Source organism: Bufo bufo, chromosome 6 (genome assembly GCF_905171765.1).
Source record: "Bufo bufo chromosome 6, aBufBuf1.1, whole genome shotgun sequence".
Lineage (NCBI taxonomy): Eukaryota > Metazoa > Chordata > Amphibia > Anura > Bufonidae > Bufo > Bufo bufo.
In genome coordinates, this window is record NC_053394.1 from 327082191 (window position 1) to 327107577 (window position 25387).

General features: G+C 42.4%; 1 protein-coding gene across 3 annotated transcripts in view; it reads right to left on the reverse strand.

The window, feature by feature from the left end:
* Positions 1-25387, reverse strand: part of LOC121005335 (rho GTPase-activating protein 39-like) — a 93926-nt gene that overhangs the window by 19670 nt on the left and 48869 nt on the right. The window contains exons 1-4 of one of the 3 annotated variants that reach the window (XM_040438008.1): positions 17260-17381; positions 9539-10784; positions 5577-6129; positions 354-446 (exon numbers count right to left, since the gene is read on the reverse strand). In XM_040438008.1, the coding sequence (XP_040293942.1) occupies positions 354-446; positions 5577-6129; positions 9539-10753 (1861 nt within the window). In that variant the 5' untranslated portion in view covers positions 10754-10784; positions 17260-17381. Of the gene's footprint in view, positions 1-353; positions 447-5576; positions 6130-9538; positions 10785-17259; positions 17382-25387 lie in introns of those variants that run through there. The other 2 variants (XM_040438006.1, XM_040438007.1) reach the window with 2 other exon arrangements.

A 25387-nucleotide genomic window follows, 5' to 3' on the forward strand; every position in this document is an offset into this window, starting at 1 on the left:
AAACGAAGCGTGAACAAATTTCATAACATGAAATTCACTCATCTCCAAATATGACACATTTGACCACTGGATTATTAGGTACCACAATCACCTTTCATGAAGCAGTCGCCATCTGTCCGTCCACAACTGCTAGTTAAATAACTCATATTTATGTGTATGTTGTGTTGAGTTCATTACTGTCAAATGCATGCAGTTATAGGTTAGTACAAAAATCAGAAAACTGCACAAACAATGCAACAGAAGTCCATTCCTGGCCCACAAAACATACACCTAGTCATACACGAGCAGGCAGATCGATATACATCACCCGGGTGTCAGGGGACTGAACTTTTAGAAGCTCTTTTAGTATTTACCTTCCTCCTCATCCACATTTTGTTTCCTCTTTTTCAGGGATTTTGAGTTTTTCTTTGATTTCAGTTCCTGAGCTTCCCGAATCCGTTGGTTAACTGCAAGCAGAAATCATCAGTTCAGCTACTGAACCACTGTCAAGATAACACGAGACCTAAACTTGACCATGAATCAAGTGACAACTACATCATGTTGCTGATGACATAATGTGATCAGTGGATGGGCAGCATAGTGCAATTTCACCCCACAGTTACTCTGGGATCAACTAATGCAGAACAATGCTTACAACATTTCAGAGTTACTGCTGCTTGATCCATGTCTTGTAAAATCTTCTGTGTAGACCCTAGTGTATAAAAAAAAGTCTCCCAATATATAAGGCTACATGCACACGACCGCTGTGTGTTTTGCTGTCCGCAAATTGAGGATCCGCAAAACACGGATGGCGTCCGTGTGCGTTCCGCAAATTGCGGAACGGCACAGACAGCCATTAATATAACTGCCTATTCTTGTCAGCAAAACAGACAAGAATAGGACAGGTTATATTTTTTTTGTGGACCACGGAACGGAGCAACAGATGCGGACAGCACACGGAGTGCTGTCTGCATCTTTTGCGGCCCTATTAATGTGAATGGGTCCGCATCCGAGCCGCTAATACAACAGTCGTATGCATGTAGCCTTAAATGAAGGCTGCATTGAATGTAAGGAGGAAACATACCGTAACGGATGGGCTATCTTTAGGCTGATTGGCTATTTGGAGGGGCAGCAGCAGTTTGAAGGGTGGCGAGTCAGACCACCACCTAACACATGTTAATGGCCTATTGATGGCCTATCCAAACCCTTCCAAGCTAATCAGACATGGTACACTCTTTTTAGAATTGGGCTACAGAATGTTTACACGTGGAGATTGAAGACTTGTACAGATTTAGGCCTGTTTCACATCTGCGTTTTGCAGATCCAGTCACTGCCGGGGATTGGCAGAGATCCGGCCACAACCCGGTACATGCACGCAGTGATTATGATCCGGCCAATTCTTGGCCTTTTTAGCGGGGTGGCAGCTAGATTTCCTCTGGTCCCCATTATAGTGAATGGGTCCGGCAGGTGTGAGCTAGCATCCGGCAGTGCCGAATCCAGACAGCTCTGGCAGGCTGCTCCCTGTTGGAACACCCTGCCGAAGATGTCTAATGCTAGTCTAAAACTAGCCTTAGTTTTCACCTGTGTTTGGAGCCACTGTTGCAGATTCTTTCTTATGATGGGAAAAATAGAGCTGTATGTATCCCCCTTTTTCTTGTCAATATGACGGACACCTCTGCGCAACCTGATCTGGATAGCATCTGGCGGTGTACTCCATTATAAACAGACTACAGTAAATGCAGCCATGATTATGCTTTTTTATACATAAAATTGGACAAACCCTTTAAAAGGCTGTATACAATTGTCTACAGTGTGTCATCACTATCACAAGTGCTCACAAACCTATTTTATATATATATATATATATATATATATATATATAATCTTTACAGGTGGAAATCAAAGAAAGGTAAAATATATATATATTTTTTTTTAATTATGTAACCAGGAGGAACATGGGATAGAAATCAGTCAACCTTACCTTCTCATCCAAGCTTAGTGCCGGCAAGCAAGGGCAAGTTATACAGACATACAATGACGACATATGACACAAAGACCTCTAAAATCCACAAGACAAGACATTGTTTAACAACTTCACAGCGCAGACTTATAATAGCAAACTAGGGTCACTTGCAGGCACAGGCAGGGTAATATATTAGTTTGATTTCCCACAACTCATATTACACAATGTGTTAGCTTGAAATGGCTTATAGATCATGCAAAACTCTGTGCACCCTTCACTTCACATCACACAAAAACCATTGTAAATGCTCAGACACATTAGCGGTCAAATAGAGTATGCCGCGTTTCAGGTTATTGGTGCATTTCTGTCTTACACAAAGCATGCTGTACTGTTTTTTTATGCTAAAAAGTATGGTAGGTTTTTATTCAAAAAGTAACGTATTGTCTGACTTATACCGTAGATTGCTATTCTTCCCGATTTCCCCATGTGCATGCAGTATATATGACTGCGATATACTTATTTGATACCCATATTTCTACACATAAACATACAGATTCTACTTTGTGCTGTAGATGACATAGTTTCATGGACACACTTTTCCTTCCATAACGGGGTTCATTTCATGGCATACAGACAATGTTATCCAAAATGTAAAGTCCGCAAGATGGGATAGGAACTAAACCCCTACAGAGAATATACCATGATAGAAATAAAAGTCAGAGAGATAAAACCCCATTCAAATAAAACTCCTCCAACTATAAAGCAAAAGCTACAACGAAATATGACGAAGAAAATAATAAAATAAATAATAAAATACGTCTATATTCTTCTATTCTGCAAGTACATATTCTAGGCATTTAGAGAGAACGTGCGCTCCACATATAGAGCTGCAATTGCACCCACTAAAGTGCACAACAGGAGGGGCGAAAATAAAGAAACACTTGTTTGTCAGCGAAATTGCACATTTTATCAGACTGAAAGATGGCTGACTGTCAGCAGTACATCGCCCTGCATAATCAGGGATGTGCTGTCGATAAGAGCTCATCCACATGACAGTGATTAGTCCATGTGTCGGCCACATCTCCCGGGCTGACTGCGGCTCCCCTGACCCAAACGGACTGTATTATAAATCACTAGGACGCAGTCAGTTCGGGTCAGGTCAGCTGCAGTCAGCCCGGGAGATGCGGCCGATACACGGACCATGCTTCCCGGGCCGATCACTGTGGTGTGCATGAGCCCTAATCAATAGAAATGAATGGGGAAGGAAAGACTGCGATAACGATCCTTTCTCCTCCATATATCTTTGCTCCGGGCTGTGTAATAAGCTGATGCAAACGAGCTCTGATCAGTGCATTTATTGCCGCCAGTCCAGTTCAAACATCAGGCAGTGTAACAGGCCACATCAACGATGCTTCCACCTGATGGATGGCATCAGCTTTACATGGGCCGACTATTTGGAAAAAGCGTTTGTACGAAGGTTTGTTCCCGATAATCGACCCGTGTAAAAAGGCCTTCACATTGGAGGGACAGGTTAAGTTCTTTGCTAAATTATCTAGTGGTCAATCACAGCACCTTCCTCCATGATCAGAACTGTACGTCCAGATGAAACTGGGTCGGTCAGGTCTATTCATCTATATCTCGATGAGCGATGAATAAAACTGTTGTTGGAAACGTTGCTCAGACCTCCTGGAATGTCTCCTCCCGTGCGTCTGCTCCAGATACAAAGCTGCTGGGTAATTACAGTGCTTATAAATAGTAAGAGGCGGTTTCCGTGTATACCCGTACTTCTTCCTAGCTCATTCCAGCAACCACATTAGAGCGGGGAAGTGCTACCCGATGACAGACTGGCAGCAGATTATAGCGTCTGATACCTATAACATTCACACCGTGTAATATTTACCTGTGACACATTGCATCCACCCATTTTCGGTTGGTATATACCACTGAGCATTCACTGGGCCACAACTAGAAGGGACCCTACACACACACAGATTTGCTCTGGCTCTTTCTTTACTCAAATAAGCCCCATAGAAACCACTTGCATCTTTTTCTTGCATCCCTTTCCATACCACATGTGTCATTTTTTGGTGTTTTTTTCAAAGCAATTGTTTTTCTGGCATTTTAGCTCTTATAGAGAAGATGTCAAAAAGTTAGAAAAAAACATCAAAAGTTTGCACAGTAATGAACAAAAACGGCAGCAGCAAAAATACATTTTATTTCCCAAAGACGTTGAACTAACATCTGGAGCTGGTGCTTTTACCACAAAAATAGCACAAAAAAGGCAGGTGCAAAAACTAAACAAAAAAAACAAAACAAAGTGCAGATAATCGGCACTAAAAATCTATGTGTGAACCTACCCTAATGGTAGGAGCCACATGTGTCAAGTCAATAACTATAACCATAGCAAACATAGCACTTGCCATGGAGCCCAGGGGTTGGGACAACCCAGTCAGGTGCTAGAACATTGTACCGTTTATATGGGGAAAAAACGATACAGTGGATTTTTGCTATATTGTGGGTTTTCTGATATAAATGGTGCTATAATACATAACTTTAATTGTTGCTACTTATGCTGCTGTTTTAATTTTCTTATACTAGGTGGTGGGTGCCCCAATCTTATATTGCTGTTGGGCCTTATGAATTATAGTTATGTTCCTATAGGGATGCACAGGGATCAGTCATGGTGGGGAGGAGCGTTATACTGTGTGCATGGGGCCCAGGAGCTTCACGTTACCCTTCTAGTGATCCCTGCTCATCGTCCTCAGTAGTAACATGATGGTCAGGTACCTTCTTAGGCTACTTTAACACTGGCGTTTTGGTTTCCGTTTGCGAGATCCGTTCTGGGCTCTCACAAGCGGTCCAAAACTGATCAGTTTTGCCCTTAATGTATTCTGAATGGAAAAGGATCCACTCAGAATGCATCAGTTTGCCTCCGATCAGACTCCATTCCGCTTTGGAGGCGGACACCAAAATGCTGCTTGGTGTCTGTCTGACGAAACTGAGCCAAACTGAAGACGGATCAGTCTTGAACACCATTGAAAGTCAATGGGGGACGGATCCGTTTTCTAGTGTGCCATATTGTGTCACTGAAAACTGATCCGTCCCCATTGACTTACATTGTGTGTCAGGACGGATCCGTTTTCACTGACACAATATGGCACAATAGAAAACGGATCCGTCCCCCATTGACTTTCAATGGTGTCGAAGACAGATCCGTCTTGGCTATGTTAAAGATAATACAAACGGATCCGTTCTGATTGGATGCATGCGGTTGTATTATCTGAACAGATGCGTTTGTACAGATCCATGACGGATCCGCACCAAACGCGAGTGTGAAAGTAGCCTCACAATACACATGCTTGTTTCTGAAAGCAAAACTTCAGTGAGGAAGTTACTTTTTATTACCATGGAGGTTATCTACAATTGGACTATTCTTTCCTTATCAATCTACACATTCCAGCATTCCTCCCCAGCAGAAAGCCTCTTCCTATGAAAAAAGTCAAATCGGTGTAGAATACAAAAAATTATGTCTTGCATATAGCGCATATAATATGTAGTATAATCTGCTAGATCACAAGAAATCAGGCGCAAGATCAGTAAAAATGAAAAAAAATAAACCCTAAGAAACACTTACTGTTTTGATCACTGGCTTCTTCCAGATGCCTGTAGATGTAACCTTCCAAGTATGACTGAAACTTTGGCGATGGGGAGAAAAACCCCAAACTGATGGCAATAAGTTCCCATCCTAAAGACAGGCTTCTGTGAGACATGTTGTTGGTGGTCTGTCTCACCAGTTGCATGTACAGTTCATCCCGCAAACCTTGCACCGTCCAACATTTAGTCACCAAAACTAAAGCCACTTGGTTTCTGTCTGTCCGGCCCTGACGGTCTCCCATGTAAATCTGAACAAGCTTGAACATTTCACAGGCTTCTTTCTTGATGACTCGATTGCTAGTGATCAACATGGGCTTCTTGATGGACCCGCCATTCCAAGACAGCATATTGGAGATCGAGATTCTCCTGCGGAAGATTCCCTGTTTGTGCATGTTGAGGTTCTTTGAAGCCCAGTCCACCATGCTGGTTTGGGAAAGTGGTTTCTTAAGAGTAGTATAAGGAAACTGATATCCAGACCCAAAGGTTGTCTGCCCCCGACCGTCACATGTAGGATTTCCCTCCAGAGTGCCACTCTGCAATCAGAAGAAATTCGTTTAGGCGATGTAATGCGAAGTACAAAACTTCAGTGGGTATACCTCGGCTATGCCCATATAAAAACTTCAATGAAAAATTACCAGACATAAGTTTTTTCACTATAGGATAAAAAAGGATAAGTGAGGGAAAACAAATACATGAAATGTTATACATGCATCCAGAAATGGAGGACCTATCTCTAGCAAGATGCTGACATATGAGTGGCTGAACAGATTGATTTTAATTATTCATCACACCTATATTGTATGCAAATGTAAAATAAACAGCAAAATAACTACAGTGTAAAGTAAATTTGGTGTCCTCTGCTGGCAAACAAGTAAAAGCACTTCTCCTTGTTAGGCCTCTTGCACACAAACGTTGTGTGCCCGTGGTTGTATTGCGGACCACATACGGCGGGTCCGCAATACACGGGCACCGGCCCTTGTGCATTCACTTGAATGGGTCCGCAATCACAGAGATGCGGAACGGAAGCACGGATCAGAACCCCACGGAAGTACTACAGAGTGCTTCCGTGGTGTTTCTGCCCGTGCCTCCGCACTGCAAAAAAAATAAATAGAACTTGTTCTATTTTTTTGCGGTACGGACGAATCACGGACCCAGTCAAGTTGAATGGGTCTCGATCCCTCCCGGCCGCCGCAGATTGCGGTCCCCAATGCACGGAACGGATGCACAACTGCTGTGTGCAAGAGGCCTTAACTTCTCTTCTACAGCAGAAGTGTAAGTGGCCATACACATTAGGTAGAAGTTGGTTGATAGTTGAACAAACAGCTGGAGAACATTCCTTTTGAAGACACGACCATACATTAGTCCATATTGACCATTATAGTTTTTCAAATTGTCCATACACGATGGATGAAAGATCTTTCTGTGAAAGTTCTTTCAAAGAAAGACCTTCTTTTCAGACAATAATGGTCAGTCATCGATTGTTCATTGTTAAATGTCAACCAAAGAACGTTCATTTTGGTTGAAATTGTCCATTTTGATCAACTATCAACTTTAGACGGATGTGTATGGCCACCTATAGGCTTGTAAACGGTTTATTCCTCAAACTACAATTTCATTCAAACAGGGGGAATGTGGGGCTCTGGACCAGTTTACCAATTGGTAGAGGATCAGACATTCATCACCTATATCATGGATAGGTCATGCCATTTCTGGGAAACTACAGAAGCGGGACAAACTAGATTATTTTCCTAATTTAAATACCCAGGTTTTTTCTACTCTCAGATGTGGCAGGTCTGACTGCCCCATCACCCAGATATACAGGATGTTTCACAAGACATGGCTGATTGGTTCCTAAGCATGCCAGGGTATTGGAATCCATCGTTAATTCCTATGATGATTCAAGTTTTCCTGAATCCACTAATTATTTGTCTTGCCATGTAAGCTTAAAAAATTTATACTAGAGAACGTATCTGTGGGTGGATGTTTACGACAGCTGCATGGATGACTTCCTCGTGTGGACCACTCACTGGTCCAATGTCATAATTTTTCAGGTGCTGATGAGGAGCCCAGCAGTCGTAACTAGTAAATGAACATTTCATTCTGCTCAGAAAGACCATAATAACCTGTACACTGGAGAGGAGTCAAGTGACTCGTCTGGGAGAATGTTCGGGGCATGCTCTGCGACCTGCGCAGAGGTCATTGTGCAGTGAGGGGAGAAGATCAGCTGTGACCATTACCTATTATGAAACAGATCCTGTGTTATCTTATAAAGAGGTGCTCTCTTTCATTGCAATCCTGCCTATGACGATAATGAGATAACTTCTGGAAAGTGATCTCTACAGGCCAGTGAAAAGAACATGTACCACATCTGTTACAATAGACAGGCACTTTCTGCTATACAGTAGTATATGCTCCCAGGGCTTGCCTAAACACATCCTAATACAGGAGCTTTTTAAAATGGCCACAGACATAAGGGATGAGTCATCCACCAGATAATGGATTGTTAAGATGATTATATGGATCAACAACTAGGACATCGAAGCAAGATGTTATAAAAAAAGTAAATGATGTAAATGAAGCAGGACAGGACGTGACACAGGAAGCGCTGCACAAAGCTGAGTGAATGGCTAAAGACATGGAAGGTCAATGCACTGAACTCCATGTTATCATGACTGGTAGCTCACAAACAGTGCATTAATCATTGTAATAGTTAAAGGGGTTTCCTGTATATACGTAATTACAGCTTAGTCATCATATTCTGAAAAGCTGTGCAACTAATATACTTTCAGTTTTCATTTATGACCATTTCTGCTTTCTGGCAGTGAATGGAAACATGGAAACCTGATTTAATTCAGCATAATTGGGTAAAAAATGAAACAATCGTTCAATTTATCTAATATCTGTAGTGACCTTTGTGGGGTATAGGAATGCTAGTATAACACAATAATAATAGTTATGAAATCTGTGCACTTCTGTATCTAGAGTCCACAATACACATAATAGATTTTGATTTTAGCTTTAAACCAGACACCAATAACCGGCTCAACCTGTACATCTTGTAGAAGGAAACCTGACAGCGTAAAAAACTGTGAGAACCTGTAGTGTTTCACCATGAAATATTTGACATGTCCCTCCAGCAGTGGAAAGTTAATGACCGCACCTAAGTCAAAAACAACCGCCTCATGTAACAAGTTCAGCTCCTCAACATGAGCCTGCATGTTCAGCACCAACCGCACGTGGCATGGCTGACAGTAAACCCAGAACTGCTCTCACAGAGAACATGTTTCTCGGACTGAATACTTGTCTGAAGCTGGCCTAAAGGTAGGTCCACACACAGTATTTTTTTTAGGAGGATTTATGGCAGATTTTCCAGGCCAAAGCCAGCAGTGGATCCAGCAGGAAGGAGAAGTTTAAGCCCTTCCTTTTGATTCCTTTTGAATATATTTGTGGCTTTGGGTGAAAAACCTGCACCAGAATCTGCCTCAAAACCTCATCTAAAAATTCAGTGTGACCCTATCCTTTCAGGATCTTCAAAGCAACAGACAGAAATCAGAACAGGAAGTATCATCAAAACCTGGCTGTTACAACATAGGTTTTGGGCCTGTAATGTCGAGCAATTTCAAGATGGAATTTCAGGATAGAATATATAAAATAAAATAAATAATCAAATTTTTTGTGTCAATTCCTCTCAATGCTGGAGTATTTCTTCAATATAAGACCTGTTTCACACTAACAGCATTAGTTCCAGCTGACTGTTCTGGCAGAGAACATATTTGCCGTGTAGCGGCCGAATCTCCGCTGGACCCCATTATAGTCAATGGGGCCAGAGGGCATTCCAGTAACATCTGGCAATGTCGGATGCAGATGACAGAGAACAGCCTGCCAGAACTGATGCCAACAGTGTTAAAACAGGCCTATTATATGACAAGAAAATAAAAGTACCTGTGATGCTGTTCTTGTCGATTCTGTTGAGAGTAAACTTATCTGGCTTGTGACCTTCTTCTCCACAAAGTCCATTTTCTCATAGGTCCGTTTTTGTCGTACCACTTCTGGTTGAGTATTTACTTCGCCTTTACAATCTCTTACTTCAGGTCCAAGTCTGTATAGAGACCTACTGCTCGATGTGAGGTCATCCCTCGACCCTCTGCCTACGCAATTTTTTAAGGAGTCCGTCTGAAACCGGACCTTGTTATTGTCTGGGGCAATGTTTTCTATCATGTCTGTGTCCAAGCTAGTCTTGCTGCCCCTTACTGCAGGCGTTCTGCAGACTACTGACCTCATTTCTGCAATTAGTTTATCATTTAGTGCATTGAGTTCACTGCTGCTGCCCACTGAACCAGGCCTTATCTGAGCTGTGCCTTGTCTTCTACCTTTCCGTTTTCTCAAGCTAGGAGAGGGGCCTGTGGAATAACCAGAGTCCTGTTGACTTACCACTGTTGGGTAATCTTGCGGAAGACTATTTTGCCTGTTATGGTGAGCCTCCATGTTCTTGAGAACATTAGCTTCCAAGACTCTCCAAGAATGCTTAAAGCTGTCTTTTAAAGCCAATGGACCAGGTTGCTGTTTAGGAGGGACATCAAGTGATCCAGTGGGAGAAATAGTTTGTTTAGAGGATTGGTCAACATTGACCATGTGCTTTATATACTCCCTGCCTGCTGGGCTGTATTCCGTAGTAGAAGGGTTCCTCTTGTGTTTGTTTGAATGACTTGGGTAGGGCAGAAGTTTTGGAGTCTGTGAATAGCTCTGCACACTATTAGTCGGTGATAATGGTGGTGAAAGTGATTGTACAGTTGTGCTCTCAAAGTCCATATCAGCAGGTGGCTCGTCATAAATCGGAGACTCTAAAGATGGCTCATCATATATAGGTGGTGGGGAGCCATACCTAGGGGAGGAGGGCTGCAGTGTCCCTGTAGGAGTCCTCTGTGGAGTTTGACATGTGGCCCCATTAGTCAAGACAAGACAGAATACACCATTATCTGTTTTCTTCACTTGCATTGATTGTTTTGTATCAACTCCAGGTTTTACTTGCATAGAGGTGGCCTGGACATGGGCATATCCAGCTGCTTTGCCTAAAGAATTTTTTGGGTTGCTACTTTGAAGAGGTGTGCAGGTCGGAGATACTGGAATTTGTCTCAAACTGTTCACTTTCACTAGCATCGCTGCCTTGGTTCCAGGAACAGGTTGCCATCTGCATTAAAGAAACATATAAATAGTAAATTGTAAATCGAGTAAGAGAGAAATATATCTCCAATCCCTAACTTGTAATAGTTAACTGGGGATACATACATTGACTATTATTAGAGCTAGTTTTATGTGCTTCAGTACATGTTCACCCAGATTTGCTTTAGTGGCGTGAACTTTAGGAGAAGAGAACGATTTATTATACAACCCTAATTATGGCGCTCTAGTCTATTTTAAAAAACATAGGAGACATGAGGCTCATAAAATTGGTGAAATCAGGAAAGTTATGGAGTTGTTATGTCAGAACAAGTCCTTCACACTCAGGCCTTTGTGTATCCGCCGTCAGATTATGGCAACAATGGGATTCTTGTACTGTTCCCAACTCAATTCTCACACAATTGCCTGGCAGAGGCTGAGCAGGGTGGAACCACCCGAATGTGGACAACAGGAAATAGCAGCCTGATAAATAGAGCTAGGTTTAAAGGCCACAATCAAGCTTTTGTTATGATACACTTGTTAATACCACTGTAGAGGGGGTAGGAAACACTGGTAGCCTAAAGTAGTGCACAAAACTAGGTTACACTATTACCAAAATACATCTTTCTAGACTTACTTGGTGCCCTGTTTTTCAGCTGCAGATTGGCTATTTCCCAAACTCCATCCAAGACGGCTGCACCGCTACTCAGTGTATCTGATGCACACTGTGCATTTGGGGGTCCAGGACACTTCCTGCTTGCATGGCCCTGTCCTCAGATTGGCTAGCACTGCCCACGTCAAAAGCACTGGCCAGGCAGCAGGAAGTATCTTGGACTATCAAAAATGTAGTATGCTTTTGTATGAAGCATTGTTGTGGTCATCTTGGATGACAGAAGAGGAGTCCATGAATCAGTGGATGTGCAGCTGAAAAGATTAAAAGGATGGAACCAGGTAAATGTAAATTTTACTCCCCTGTTAAAAGACAATTTTCTTCTTGGACTGAAGTATTGCTTTAATATTAATGACTGTTTTTGAAGATTTTTTAGGGGTTGTAGCCCCTAGAAGAGTAATTTGAAGCTCCTGGTCCCTGATGACAAGTCTGTAACAAGTTTTTCGGCACTGTTTTTCACACGTTCCGCCCCAAAAAAGCCACTAAAAAGCCACCCATTCATTTAAATAGGAGGCAATAGGAGACAACTTGCTTTTTCTCCACGCTGAAAAAAATTGCATGGAAAAGAAGAAGCAGCATGCTCTATCTTGGAGTGGAATCTGCGCTGATTCTCCCATCGAAATGAATGGGAAGCTGTCATGTGAACATACCCTTAAAAATCTGTCATGTGAACATACCCTTAGGTGAAAAACAGCCCCAAAAATGTTGTGTGAACGGGCCCCAAGACTCAATTTCTCATAAACATTTCCTGTCAGACACTTATCAGGTAAATAATGTCAGCAAAAAATATTGCAAAGGAGGGGCAAGCGATAAAAAGGAGAACATCAAGTAAAAATGTAATGACCCGGAGTGCCATTGCCACTTCTTTTGGCGCCTTGCTACCATCTCCTATGTGCTAATGTATAACATCTAATGTATTTCACGTCATCACTTAATAACATGCATATTTATTCCTGAAACTGTTATGTTCAAGTGTAATAACCTGGTCCACCAGCAGATGGTGGCAGAAACATTGGCAGTATTAACTTCCCTGTAACTAGAGGGAGGAGTTTAGTTAGTGAGAGGTCAGTGTCTAGTCTACCCTCATTAGGGAGAGATTGTCTGCTGGCTAGCAGAGCACTGCCTGCTCTGCTAGGCCTGCAGGCTCTGCCTGCGATATCTACCTGGTTGCTTGACCCCTCCTGTGCTTGCATTGTCTTCACCCAAGCTGAGCTGAAGCTTGAGGTACTCTAAAGCCAGGACAAGAAGTTCCTAGGACTATAAGTAAGAGACAGACTACAGCTAACTTAAGTTCCCGCAGAAGAGGAAGAGTTTCCTATTTATCCAACCAAGCATAGAAGAGCTGAGAGAGCTTCCGCAGAGCTGAGATTGTTCAAGAGATGTATTTGCCTGACAAAGTTAAGCCAATACCTGCTGATGACCAATATATCGTTTGGAAGCTGTTTGGATTACCAATTTATGCTAAGTAAAAGCAACTGTTCAACGTTACTACAAGTCTGGACTCCATTTATTCCACTTGTTCATTATCCAAGTTCAACTACCCCCTTTTGCACTGCTTCGGACCACATCACGTCTGGGACCCAAGGATATCTAGGTAGGAACACCGTGAAACGTTTATGTAACATCTACAGAGACTGTAGGCCACCCTGCACCACTCTGGCAATCCTATCCCTGGGTACCAACATTACCATCTACAAAGGGAGCCTTGTGCTTCTGCTGCTTAACCGCAGCTGGCGTCAAATTTACTTGCTCTATAAGAGGGACATATTTCGTAAAAACCTCCCAAGGGGCAAGGGATACCCCAGGCGTGGCCCTTAGTGGGACATTGCACATAAATTTAGGATGGAAAGGATATGAGCAAGCAGTCAGGAAAGCACAAAAAAAGACGAAAAGAAAGAACTCAGAAAATGTCAGTAGATCACATGAGGGCCACATAAAAGCAGAATGATGCCTGAGCAGGAAAATGATGGGTGGGAGAAATTATGTGAGCAAAAGAGGAGAAGAAAAAAAGAGTAAAATGAAATGAAGGAACCAATAGTTTGTTTATAGTCCATTGGCTCCTCCATATAAATCAGTTTTTGAAAATAGGCTTTATTAACCAAAATAGGCTTTATTAGCTTTATTTTAAGATGGGAAGGAGTAAGCAGTCAGGAAAGCATAAAAAAGATGAAAAGAAAGAACTCAGAAAATGTCAGTAGATCACATGAGGGCCACATAAAAGCAGAATAATGCGTGAGCAGGAAAATGATGGGGGGAGAAATTATGTGAGCAAAAGAGGGAAAAAAAATAGTAAAATGGAATTAAGGAACCAAGAGTATGTTTATAGTCCATTGGCTCCTCCATATAAATCAGTTTTTGAAAACAGGCTTTATTAACCAAGCCTTACTTCATCTGTGAATCATTTGAAAAAGAAAGTGGCCATTGTTGTTCCTTACAGAAAAGCATTAGAGAGCTTTGCGGCTTCTGTGGTTGGAAAGTGAAGGTCTTGACCTCTAGTCTTCATTCAGTCATCCCCCTCCCTCCCCATTTTCCACACAGAAAAAGGGTGACTAGTTATGCCCCCAGTCTCATTTGTAGAACAATAAACTAAAAATAATAGATGTTGTAAGCTGTGCCTGATTTCAACAGAATTAGGCCTCATATGCACACGGCCGTTGTGCAGCCGTTCCGTGCATTGGGGACCGCAATTTGTGGTCCCCAATGCACAGGCAACGTCCGTGCGGTGACTGGGACGGATCAAGACCGATTCAACTTGAATGGGTCCGTGATCTGTCCGCACCGTAAAAAAATAGAACTTTTTTTGCGATGCGGAGGCACGGAAAGAAACTCTATGGAAGCACTCTGTACTGCTTCCGTGCCTCCGTCCGCACCGCAGCTCCAGATTGCGGACCCATTCAAGTGAATGGGTCCACATCCGTGATGTGGGGAGCACACGCCGGTGCTCGCATATTGCGGACCCGCTGTTTGCGGGCTGCAATACAGCCACGGCTGGGAAACGGCCATGTGCATGAGGCCTTAAAGGGAGTCTGTCACCATGGAAAATCCACCTGAGCTACAGTCCCGTGAAGTAAGCCTACACAGAGTCCTTGTGCTGCATGCCAATGCACCCTGAGGACTCCTAAACTCTGAAATATAATAGAGAGGACTCCTAGGTGCTTCAGGGACACAGATATGCTGTGGTCTTACTGCAAGAATGCAAGTGGGGTTTTCCATGGTGATAGACTCTCTTTAATAAGATCTACACTAATCTAGATAGCATTTCTAGATTTTTATCATATTCTTTGAGTAAATTGTACATGACGGAAGATCTATTATATCCAACTTCTAGGGTCTACACACTGTCAAACAGAAATGTTCTAAAATATCCAGGGTTTTCCCCATGAATATCCTTTTAGGCATATTGGTTTGATATATAATGCCTATCCATGAGGGTCTAACATCTGGCACATACAACAACATGGAGAACAAGAGGCCCAGTTCCCTGTTATCAGATAGCTACCCTCCACTATCGATTATGGGAGGTAAAGAAAAGATGAGCTAAGTTTCTGCATTTGCCATACACTTGAATGAAGAGTGGTAGAAATGGGGCCCAAGGCCACCCCTGTACTCAGTTGGTTCCCCACTAATCAGACATCTACGGCATATCTATAGGGCAGATCTATATGTCAGAACTGCTTTGCAGAAGAAAACTGTAGTGTATCTCACTTCAACTTTTTAGTTTCTAGGGCTTGAAGGGGTTTTCTGAGATTTTAATACTGATGGATATGTCATCAGTATAAAAATCTCGGAAAAACCCTTTTAAATTTCATGTCCCCAGCTTGATTAGAGTAACAACTTTTTCATTGGTACTTATTAAAATTTGCTTACTGGGCTAGTGCTGCACTCCTGGTCCAATGATATGCTTTTGGCACTTTCAGGATCACATGCCATAAATTGTGTACGTGATCCTAGCCTGGGTATAAGCCACACTACATGCGTGAGAATAACTCTATTGCTAGCGCTGTGGCGAGAGATTAATTCTCATGCATGCCCTGTTGGTTGTAATGCTTGGATCATGTGCACAATATACAGCATGCAGGGGCGGACTGGGATCTAAAAGTGGCCCTGGAATTTTTTTTTATTTAAAAGTGGCCATAGTGCAGAGCAATATACCACCCCAGCTGAACCAAATACCACAGTGCAGCACAAAATACTGACACCTGCCCCACAGTATTCAGCTGTATCGCTGTCCTGAGAATTCAAGAGGGCACCTGCGGCTGCTGGCCAGGTGTGTAAGAGAGAATAAGATCATTATGTACCTGGCTTGGGTAGCCCTCCTAGGCATCGGCCCACCAGGAAATTTCCATGTAGGGTCTATAGCCAATCCGCCCCTGACAGCACATGATCCTGGAAGTGCCAGGAGCATATAATTGGACCAGGAGTACAGTGCTGGCCAAGTAAGCAAATTTTAATACCTACCTATGAAAAAGCTGTTACTCAATCGAGCAGGGGGGTGCATGAAAACAAATGGATAACCCCTTTAAGCCAATGTCACAGTTGGAGCAAACCCACAGGGATATTTTTTATTTTTTTAACAAAATGCTGTCGATTTGCCACAATTATGAAAATCACAGGAAAAAAAACTCTACTGATTCATAGACCATTTCTGGGTGGATGTTGGTTGATGATTCTAGCAAGAGCAGCAGCAAATCTTTCTAAATACAGGAAGAATACGTGTATTTTTTGTCTAGTACTCTTGTGTAGTATTTGGCTATTTTACTATCTATTCCTTTTGGTCATGTCAGGAAAAATGTGGTATGCTATATAAATTTAAATTCAATGCGTTTTTGCCTCTTACATTGCTTTGAAAGAGCATCTATGGAGCTGAAAACGGGGCAAACGCACATGCGCTAAATAGCGCATCTGGCTGCCATTGGGGTGTGGTCTATAGAGGTTCACATGTTTGTAATAAATTAAGTGTAATTACACAATTTTACTCATTTAAAGGACATTTTACACTAAAATTTTATCTGCCAGTTAAAACCAGATAGTAACACATTTCTTTTTTACTAATCTGTTTTATTTTCTGATTACAGATTTTTATATTCTAGTTTCTTAACATGATTATGGGGGCAGCCATCTTGCCTGAACTCTTCTTACCGGAATTAAGAAAATTGCTTTACGGCAGCCCCATGGTCTATAGACACAATGGACAGGAGGGGACCTCCTTGACTTCTATGGGAGAGTTTTCCAGGCATGCTGTGTGACCTGTGCAGAGGTCATTGTACAAGGGAAGAATACTGTAGATAAGCTCACCTATTGTGAATAGTGGATTTTGTCTTATCTATACGCAGAGGTGGTATCATTACAGGCAGAATTAGAATGACAGATAAGCAGGTAACTGCAGTACAGTACAGATCAAGAGGTGGCGCCTATTATTAGGATTAGTGGCCAGTACAAAAGTCTTTATAGTTTTTTGTTTAAATCTAGATATTGACAGTTAAAAATTTCAAAAATCATTTACAAATATTAAACCTAAAATGCTATTTAAACAATAGGCTATTTTCTGATTACACATTTCCTTTAAAAGCAAGTCATCCACTGTACACCAAGTCAGTCTAGGTAGAAACACATTGTAGATGCATTTTCTGAATATCAGTACATGCACTAATTATTTTAGCGAATTTACACGTGTTACGGTTTTACCAGCGAAGAATAATAAGCAAAATATATTTTTTTTAAATGCATCTCAAATTATATCAATACAATGTCACCCCCATGCCAGACGGTCTGTAAGACGCAACTGTTCAGCTTGATAATACCAACCTGTTGAAGTGTCCTCTATCCCCACTATTACCTTCAGTAAACGGTTGTCTGCTGCACACCTTGCTTTTTCTTGTACATTGAAGGGTACTATGAACCCAGCACGGACTTCTTCGCTCATTTTATAAAGTCCACTGTTTCCAGCACACCTCCTAGTCTTACTCTCACTCCCTGGTTTCAAAATAGGCTGACCACAGCGCTCTGGTATGATTTTCCCTACCGCCTGCTCCCCAGGATAGCGCTTCCTGTCATTGTCAGCCTTTAATTACATGTTTTATTATGTTCTGCTTTCAGGAAATAGAAAAAAATAAATGCCACCCTATTTATAGTTGGGAAAACAAACTCTTTATTGGAATCTGTTGTACGCGTACAGCGGCTTTACTGATGAAGACCGACTGAGAAGATTTATGTGTAATACAGGATATATGGAATTTACTGTGATAATACCTGTGAATTATACAAGAGAGATTAGAGATCTGATCCACTTAGACAGCTGCGAAATACATAAAGCACTTTATTCAGGTTATGTCACGGAGCCATTATGTAACAGACTAACCACACACCGCCATCCTGCGCTAATGCAAATCACGTTATATGGCTGTGAGATCAGCCGAACACCTATACTCACCCAGTAAACAGCCATTAAAATCCATAGCATGTTCTAAAAAGGAAAACGGACATTTATCAAGACTGACGTTCCCATACATCAGTCTTGATCCCCGTGCCCTGGAGTGAGATGTCTCTTAATAAATTAGGCACATCTCTTACCCTCCATGCGCCAGAAACTGAAGTCTACGCCAGCTAGGGGCTGGTGTAGGCTTCAGCTATAACTTACGGCAGTTTCTGCAAAACGGACGGCCTGCGTTAAGTCCCACCCCATCCCGCTAAGCTCCACCCCTGTTCTAGCCACTTTAGAAAAAAGGTAAGAAGCTTCAAAAGTCACAAATTATATACAAGATGCCATTTTATTATGTTTACAAGTATAATAATGCTCAGTGCTGGCAAGATTATGATAATTTCCCAATACAATGGCCACCACAACCACAGCCTCTAGTGGTTGACCAAGAAGCAGCCATGAAACTTTCTTTTATTCTAAGGGGCGAATTTATCATCACCCCCATGCCAGTTTTCTAGCATAAAAAGTGACAAACAACGTGTCTGCGACTTTGTTTAACACCACTTGCACAAAACTTTTTGCGCAAGTGGCGTTTCTCTGCCATCCCTGGCCCTTTCCTGTAAAGGGGGCATGGTGAGGGCAGGAGGGTTCAGGCCCAGCATATCTGTCTTCTTTTATGCCAATTTTCTGGTGTAAAAGACGACTGAAATCGGTGTAGATTTCAGATTAGGCACACAGACTGCTGGAGTTGCGCTTAAAGAGGACCTGTCACCACAAAATGAAATGCAATCTAAAAACATCTGGTTATACAGCAGGATGAGCTGAGCAGATTGATATATATTTTTGTGGGAAAAGATTCAGTAAAACCAGTAATTTTTACATTTATATCTTTGCATTTTTCTACCTCCTGTAAACAGTTATTGGTACAGGAATGGGAGGTTATCAGTGATCGATAGCATTGTGTGTATAAGTATGACTAATAGACAGCTGTCAATCACTGATAACCCCTCCCTCCTGTACCAATAGCTCTTCACAGGAAGTTAAAAAAAAAGCAGAGATATAAATGTATAAATTAAATTTTTTACTTAATCTTTTCCCATAAAACCATATATCAATCTGCTCAGCTCCTCCTGCTCTATAAAATGCCACCTGTAGATTACATTGTATTTTATAGTGACAGGTCCTCTTTAATTTATGATGAGGCCTATGGTAGTGCCAAGGGAAATCATAGACCATCATAAAATGCCGGTCTGTGATAAACTCCCCCCTATGTGATAGTGGACAGACTCTTTCACCATATCCGTTGGTTGATCTTCCACATTTTAGTACATTAGCTGCAGAATAACACTTGGCATCACACCAGGCTGCTTTTACACTGCACATATACAGTAGTCCCACAGAACAAGAATGGAGTGGCAGCACGCATGCTTGACCGCTGCTACATTCATTTGGGGGAAACGGGACCCCATTCTCAGGGTTGGTGAGGGCCCCAGAAGTTGGACGGCCATTGATCAGATGTTTGTCTCTTATCCTATGGATAGGGTTAAGTTTTTATCTTTGTACAGACCGTTCAGTGACTCATTCCTTTGATGAAGAAACCATGAGTAAGTGAAGCCCCACATTTGAGCAAATTTAGAGTAGTACAAAAAGCGTATAATTACTAGCAAGGACCAACTATTTTGTTATGAAAAATGAATACTTTACATGTGGAAAGGTAAAATAGTTTATCCATTCCATGTTCTGACATGTGTAGCTCCAGGGGGATGACTGTAAAAGAGAAGACTATAGAGCCAGTTCTAACATGAGAATAAAGATGGCCATACACATAAGAAAACTTCCCGACGCCCTCTCCTGATCCTCCCGTACACATGAGAAAAATGCCCGACGTTCTCTCCCGATCCTTCTGTAAACATGACATAACTGCCCGACGATCACTCCTGATCCTTGCATACACATGAGAAAACTGCCGGACGATCACACCCGATCCCCCCATACACGAGATAACTGTCCGATGTCCTCTCCCGATCCTCCAATACACATGAGAAAACTGCCTGACGATCACTCCTGATCCTCCCGTACACAAGCCTGCTCAGCTCCCCAAGCTTGCATACTTAATAAATAGGGAAAGGGAGAACGCCACTGGAAGCTGCTCATCCCCCTACTAACAAAAGGCTTGCACAATTTAATCCAACATGCCTAAAGCTTGATATCAACAGCTGGGGAGAGTCGGAAAGCCACCATGCAGGTCAAACTAACCCGCCAAGATCAGCGGGTTTACATGATACACATCTAATGTCTATGATCAGTTTGAGGGGTAATTACCACATAGGAGATACTGGCAGCATAATCTCTACTAAATCTTGAACCAAACAAGAACTGCAGTAAAGTAATCTGTACAGAACAATAATTATTACCAAGACTATTATTAGCCTTAGTGGCCAGTGCAGGATTTTATTTTTTTCCATATAGATGTTGACATGCCCAATTAAAAATAACATCACCAAATTCTTTTTTAGAAACATGTTCAACATAAAAACATGATTTAAGCAATAGGCTATTTTCTGATGACACATTGCCTTTACACTATCAACTGTGAATCCTGAAAGTGATCAGTCCCGTTCCTTACATGCAATCTAGAAGACGGCTGCTTTTATCTACTGGGCCCCTGTGCATATGCATAGTTTGCACATTTGGCAGGTCCACTCCTGGTCATTTCCTCAGCAAAAAACCTAAAGGTGCTAAATATTTCTTAATTATACATCACATTGCATGTGCCCCACACTGTTCACCAGCATGTGAAATACATAGGGTATAAAACTTTTTCATAACTTCTCTTAGCCACATCCACCAGGACATAGTTACTGAAACTTAAGCTGCTGTTTAATTATTTCTATATTTAGCACTGGATACATTGACAAAGAGGACTGGCTCGAATGGCTGCCCGCTCAGGCGGCCTTCCCAGAATTAGCACCATTCATCAGAAGCGGACAATTTATTTTTAGTGCACAGTCAATATTTCCACTACAATTAATTCTTCTGCCAGCTGTATTCGCTTGTTCAGTGAGGTGCTAACAATTGTCTGCATTACCGAGGGGCTGTTGTTCAGATATACATTGTTTGAAAAAGACAGAGGAAGGTCGAAACGTTGCATCACCTTGCTGTTTTCTGGAATTTTTTACTGGATTTTTCACAAATGGCGAGTGCTGCGAATTGTTTTTGTATTTATCTGACGTTGGGATCATCAGCCAAGACCCCCATCTGCTTGCACCACCACCACCACCTTTTAAGGTATTTTGTATGGTTTTCCCAATTGTTTGTTGGGCCCAGTAGTGTTGCCAGATCTCTGCGTATATATGTTGTTCAGATGTGCCACCTACAGATGTCATCTCTATGCTTACATATCAATAGATAGATAGGTATGGTTCCCACCTCTGGCACCTACTCATATCTCAAGAATGGAACCTTGCACTTGGCTCTTTTCAGAACTCCTACAGCAGTTAATAGAGAAAAGCCACACATGTGGCATGCTCTCCATTTACAGCTGGGGCCCGTTCTTGAAACAGGGGTGGGTTCCAAATATGCCATAAATGTCCAGATGGGACAACTTCTTTAAAGTTAACCAGCACCTGCATCTGAATACTTTTGTAATTGCATGTAATTAAAAATTTTGTATAGCCACTGAGTTATTCAATAAAATCTATCTGTATAGCGCCACCTGCTGTTTGTTCTTTTTCTTATTTCTTTGTCCACCTCGCTGTCGTGGAAACACATGGTCAGTTCCATCCTTCAACTGCCTCCTGAGCTGTGATAGGGAGAGGTCTGCAGCATAAAGAACACGCCCCCTGAGCTGCCAACTTCATATAAATCTAGCAGAGCAATTGGAATAATGAATGGGGATATCTCTGAGTCTGGATCCATGTAAGGTACAGGGCTGGTTCTATTTTTTTTTTTTTAAGAAAGAGATTGTCACGTACTATCTGATGTCTGATTTTTATTCTTTACATTAATTGTGGGATAACCCCTTTAAAAGACAACTACAACAATCTGACATTTATCAAGGGAATAATTACGACAGAAAATAAATATTATTAGAACATTATCTTAATAATTAGGTTGCAAATATATTAAGTTGTCGGAATTGCCTGTTCCCACACATTTTATTACAAAAATAATCAAAGACTTTAAACAGCTAATAACCTACTTGTACTGATTAGCAGAACAGGAAATCCAGATTTTCAAGGTCACCAAGGACCAGGATTAAGCATTCTTAACATTAGTACTAAGTAAATCCGAAAGAATTTTCAAGTAAATGCAAAACTTGGAAATCAAAGGTCACCGAAATGCCATGAAAGACCTATGTGTTCTGTAATGTAATAGACCAATAAACTGGTGGCAGCCTCTGCAAAATGTGGGGGAAATTTGGGATAAAAACTGTCCTAATGCACTTTCTTCTTGGCTCACTTAAAGGGGCTGCCTCCATTTTCACCCCGGCAGCCCCCTTGACTTGAGCATCTGAGCAGTTCATGCTCCGATGCTCTCCTTTGCCCTGCGCTAAATCGCGCAGGGCAAAGGCATTTTTCGGAGATACGGTAACGTACCGGGGCTCTCCTTGGGGCTGCCAGGAAGCCCGGTGACATCACCGGCACTGATGGGCGGAATTTAGCGCTGCCCTAGCCAGTAAAACAGCTAGGGCAGAGCTAAAGCCAGCCCATCAGAAGTTTCCGCCCGGCAGTGTGTCATTAAAAACAAAAGAACCCTTGCCCTCCGCGATCTAGCGCAGGGCAAGGGAGCGCATTGGAGCATGTGTTCAGGAATTTTCACCTGGAGAGAAAAATGCAGCATGCTGCAGTATTTTCTCCGGCCAAAAAACGTACTGATGCATCCTGAATGTAATGCTCTTTATTCAGAATGCATTAGGATAAAATTTATCATTTTTTTTCCGGTATTGAGCCCCTAGGATGGAACTCGATACCGGAAAAGAAAAACGCTACTGTGAAAGTACCCTAAGCCAGTTCTACTTTACATCAGTTTGATAAATCTCCCCCTATGATACTATGTTTAGGTTACAGATCTTCTTTTAAAAATGATTAAAATTTACAGCTAGCAAAATATAGGTGATTTACTAAAACCATAAAAAGTAATATAGGATAAGCAATGTCATTTAATCAACCAAACCAATAAAAGGTCACTGGAGACCGGGACAGTTATCTACAGCAATACTTTCCAGTTAAATGGATAGGGTGCATTATTTTGAATATTGACTACTTTTACAAAAGGCTGCCCCCAGGGTCAAAGGCTAATAAATGAGCAGTCAGCGGATAATTGGCAAGTTCATTTAATGCATGTCCTTCCCCTCTGCTTTATTCAGTGAGAGAAATACAATGCAGTCTCGTCCACGTCTTATATACAAGTCATGTGTAAGGGCATGTTGTGTATTGCTTTGTGCAAATCTCAATTCTGTAAACAGGAAGATGAGAGTGGCTGAGATTGTAAACCACACACATGATAATTTCCTACAATACACAACTGCTTACGTGAACGTCTGTGGCTCACAGCTCCTCTCAGACGCTGCAGAGTAAAGCCGACCATATACATTCAATAGCTGTAGGCCAAACGATCACTCTCTCGCCGCACTCCCCCATACACATTAGGATCGGCCAACTGTATAGCTGTCGTCAGTGGAGAGAGAGGAGAAAGCTCATTCTAGATCCTTCCGGTGATGGCTTATCTTCTGGATGAACAAAAGGATCAAGTGAAAATGGTGCAAGCTTAGGCTGGCTGTCTAGCCCCGCACCAGATTTATCACAGGGATGCAGGGACAGACTTCTCTCAGACTCTACCAACCGTACTGGTTGGCTTACTTTGAGACACATTGTGGACAGAATTGTGGTGCAATTGTGCTACAAAATGGCACATCATATTCCCTGCCCACTTCTTATGAGCCCCCTCCCCTTTCAGCTAAGCGCCACCCCTTGTCAAAAAGTTTAGAGACCCTAGAAGTGCCTAATTGTGCCACTTTTTAACCACTTCACATCCGGGCCATTTGCCCCTTCCTGACCAGGCCTAATTTTGCAAATCTGACATCTCACTTTATGTGGTAATAACTTTGGAACACTTTTACTTATCCAAGCCATTCAGAGATTGTTTTCTCGTGACACATTGTACTTCATGATAGTCATAAATTGGAGTCAAAATATTTCACCTTTATTTATGAAAAAATCCCCAAAAAATTTGCAATTTTCTAAATTTCAATTTCTCTGCTTTTAAAACAGAAAGTGATACCTCATAAAATATTTATTACTTAACATTCCCCATATGTCTACTTTATGTTGGCATCATTTTGGAAATGTCATTTTATTTTTTTCGGACGTTAGAAGGCTTAGAATTTTAGAAGCAATTCTTAAAATTTTTAAGAAAATTGCCAAAACCCACTTTTTAACCCCTTAAGGACATAGGACGTACCGGTACGCCCTATTTCCCGAGTCCTTAAGGACCAAGGACGTACCGGTACGTCCTAACTTTTAAATCGGGATTCCGGCGCCCGAGGGGTTAAACGGAACGGGATTTCGGCTGAAGTCCTTCAGCCGGCATCCTGTGACAACGCCAGGGGGGGTGATGTGACCCCCCCGTGTCGGCGATCGCAGCAAACCGCAGGTCAATTCAGACCTGCGGTTTGCTGCGCTTTTTGCAGTTTCTGATGCCCGCGGTCCCTGACCGCGGGGATCAGAAACTTTTGAGTGCCTATAATCTATATTTTTCACCCCCCCCTGCACCCCTGCATGATTTGATGCCGGCGGGTGGTGCGGGGGGGGGTGTCGCATGCGGTGGGGGCGTTGCGGGAGGCGGGCGGTGCGGCAGGCGGGATCGCGATCCCCCGCCCGCCTCCCCATGAATGATCGTTGGCTTCTAGTGGTTATACCAGGGTGCCAGCACATTGCTGGCACCCTGGTATAAACGGCTGACATCTGTGCAGATGTCAGCCGTTTAACCCTTTCCATACCGCGGTCCGTACGGACCGCTGTATGGAAAAAGTTATCTGTCATCGGTCAGGGAGCTCCCTCCCTCTCCATCGGGGGGCTGCTGTGCCTTTGCAGCCCCCCGATGGAGAGGGAGAGAGCCCCCAGAGAGCCCCCCTTAGCCCCGTGCGTACCCTTCCCCGTCTGCGAAGTTCTGAGCAGACGGGGAGGGTTCCCATGGCAACAGGACGCCTGCTCAGGCGTCCTGCTGTCCATGGTGCTGAACAGATCTATGCTGAAAGCATAGATCTGTTCAGTGTAAGTAAAATACAGTACAGAACAATATATATTGTACTGTACTGTATTATACAGACATCAGACCCACTGGATCTTCAAGAACCAAGTGGGTCTGGGTCAAAAAGTTTTTAAAAAAAAGTGAAAAAAGTTAAGATAAAAAAAAAACATTTATCACTGAATAAAAATTAAAAAAATAAAATAAACTACACATATTAGGTATCGCCGCGTCCGTAACGACCTGATCTATAAAATGGTCATGTTACTTTCCCCGCACGGTGAACGCCATAAAAATA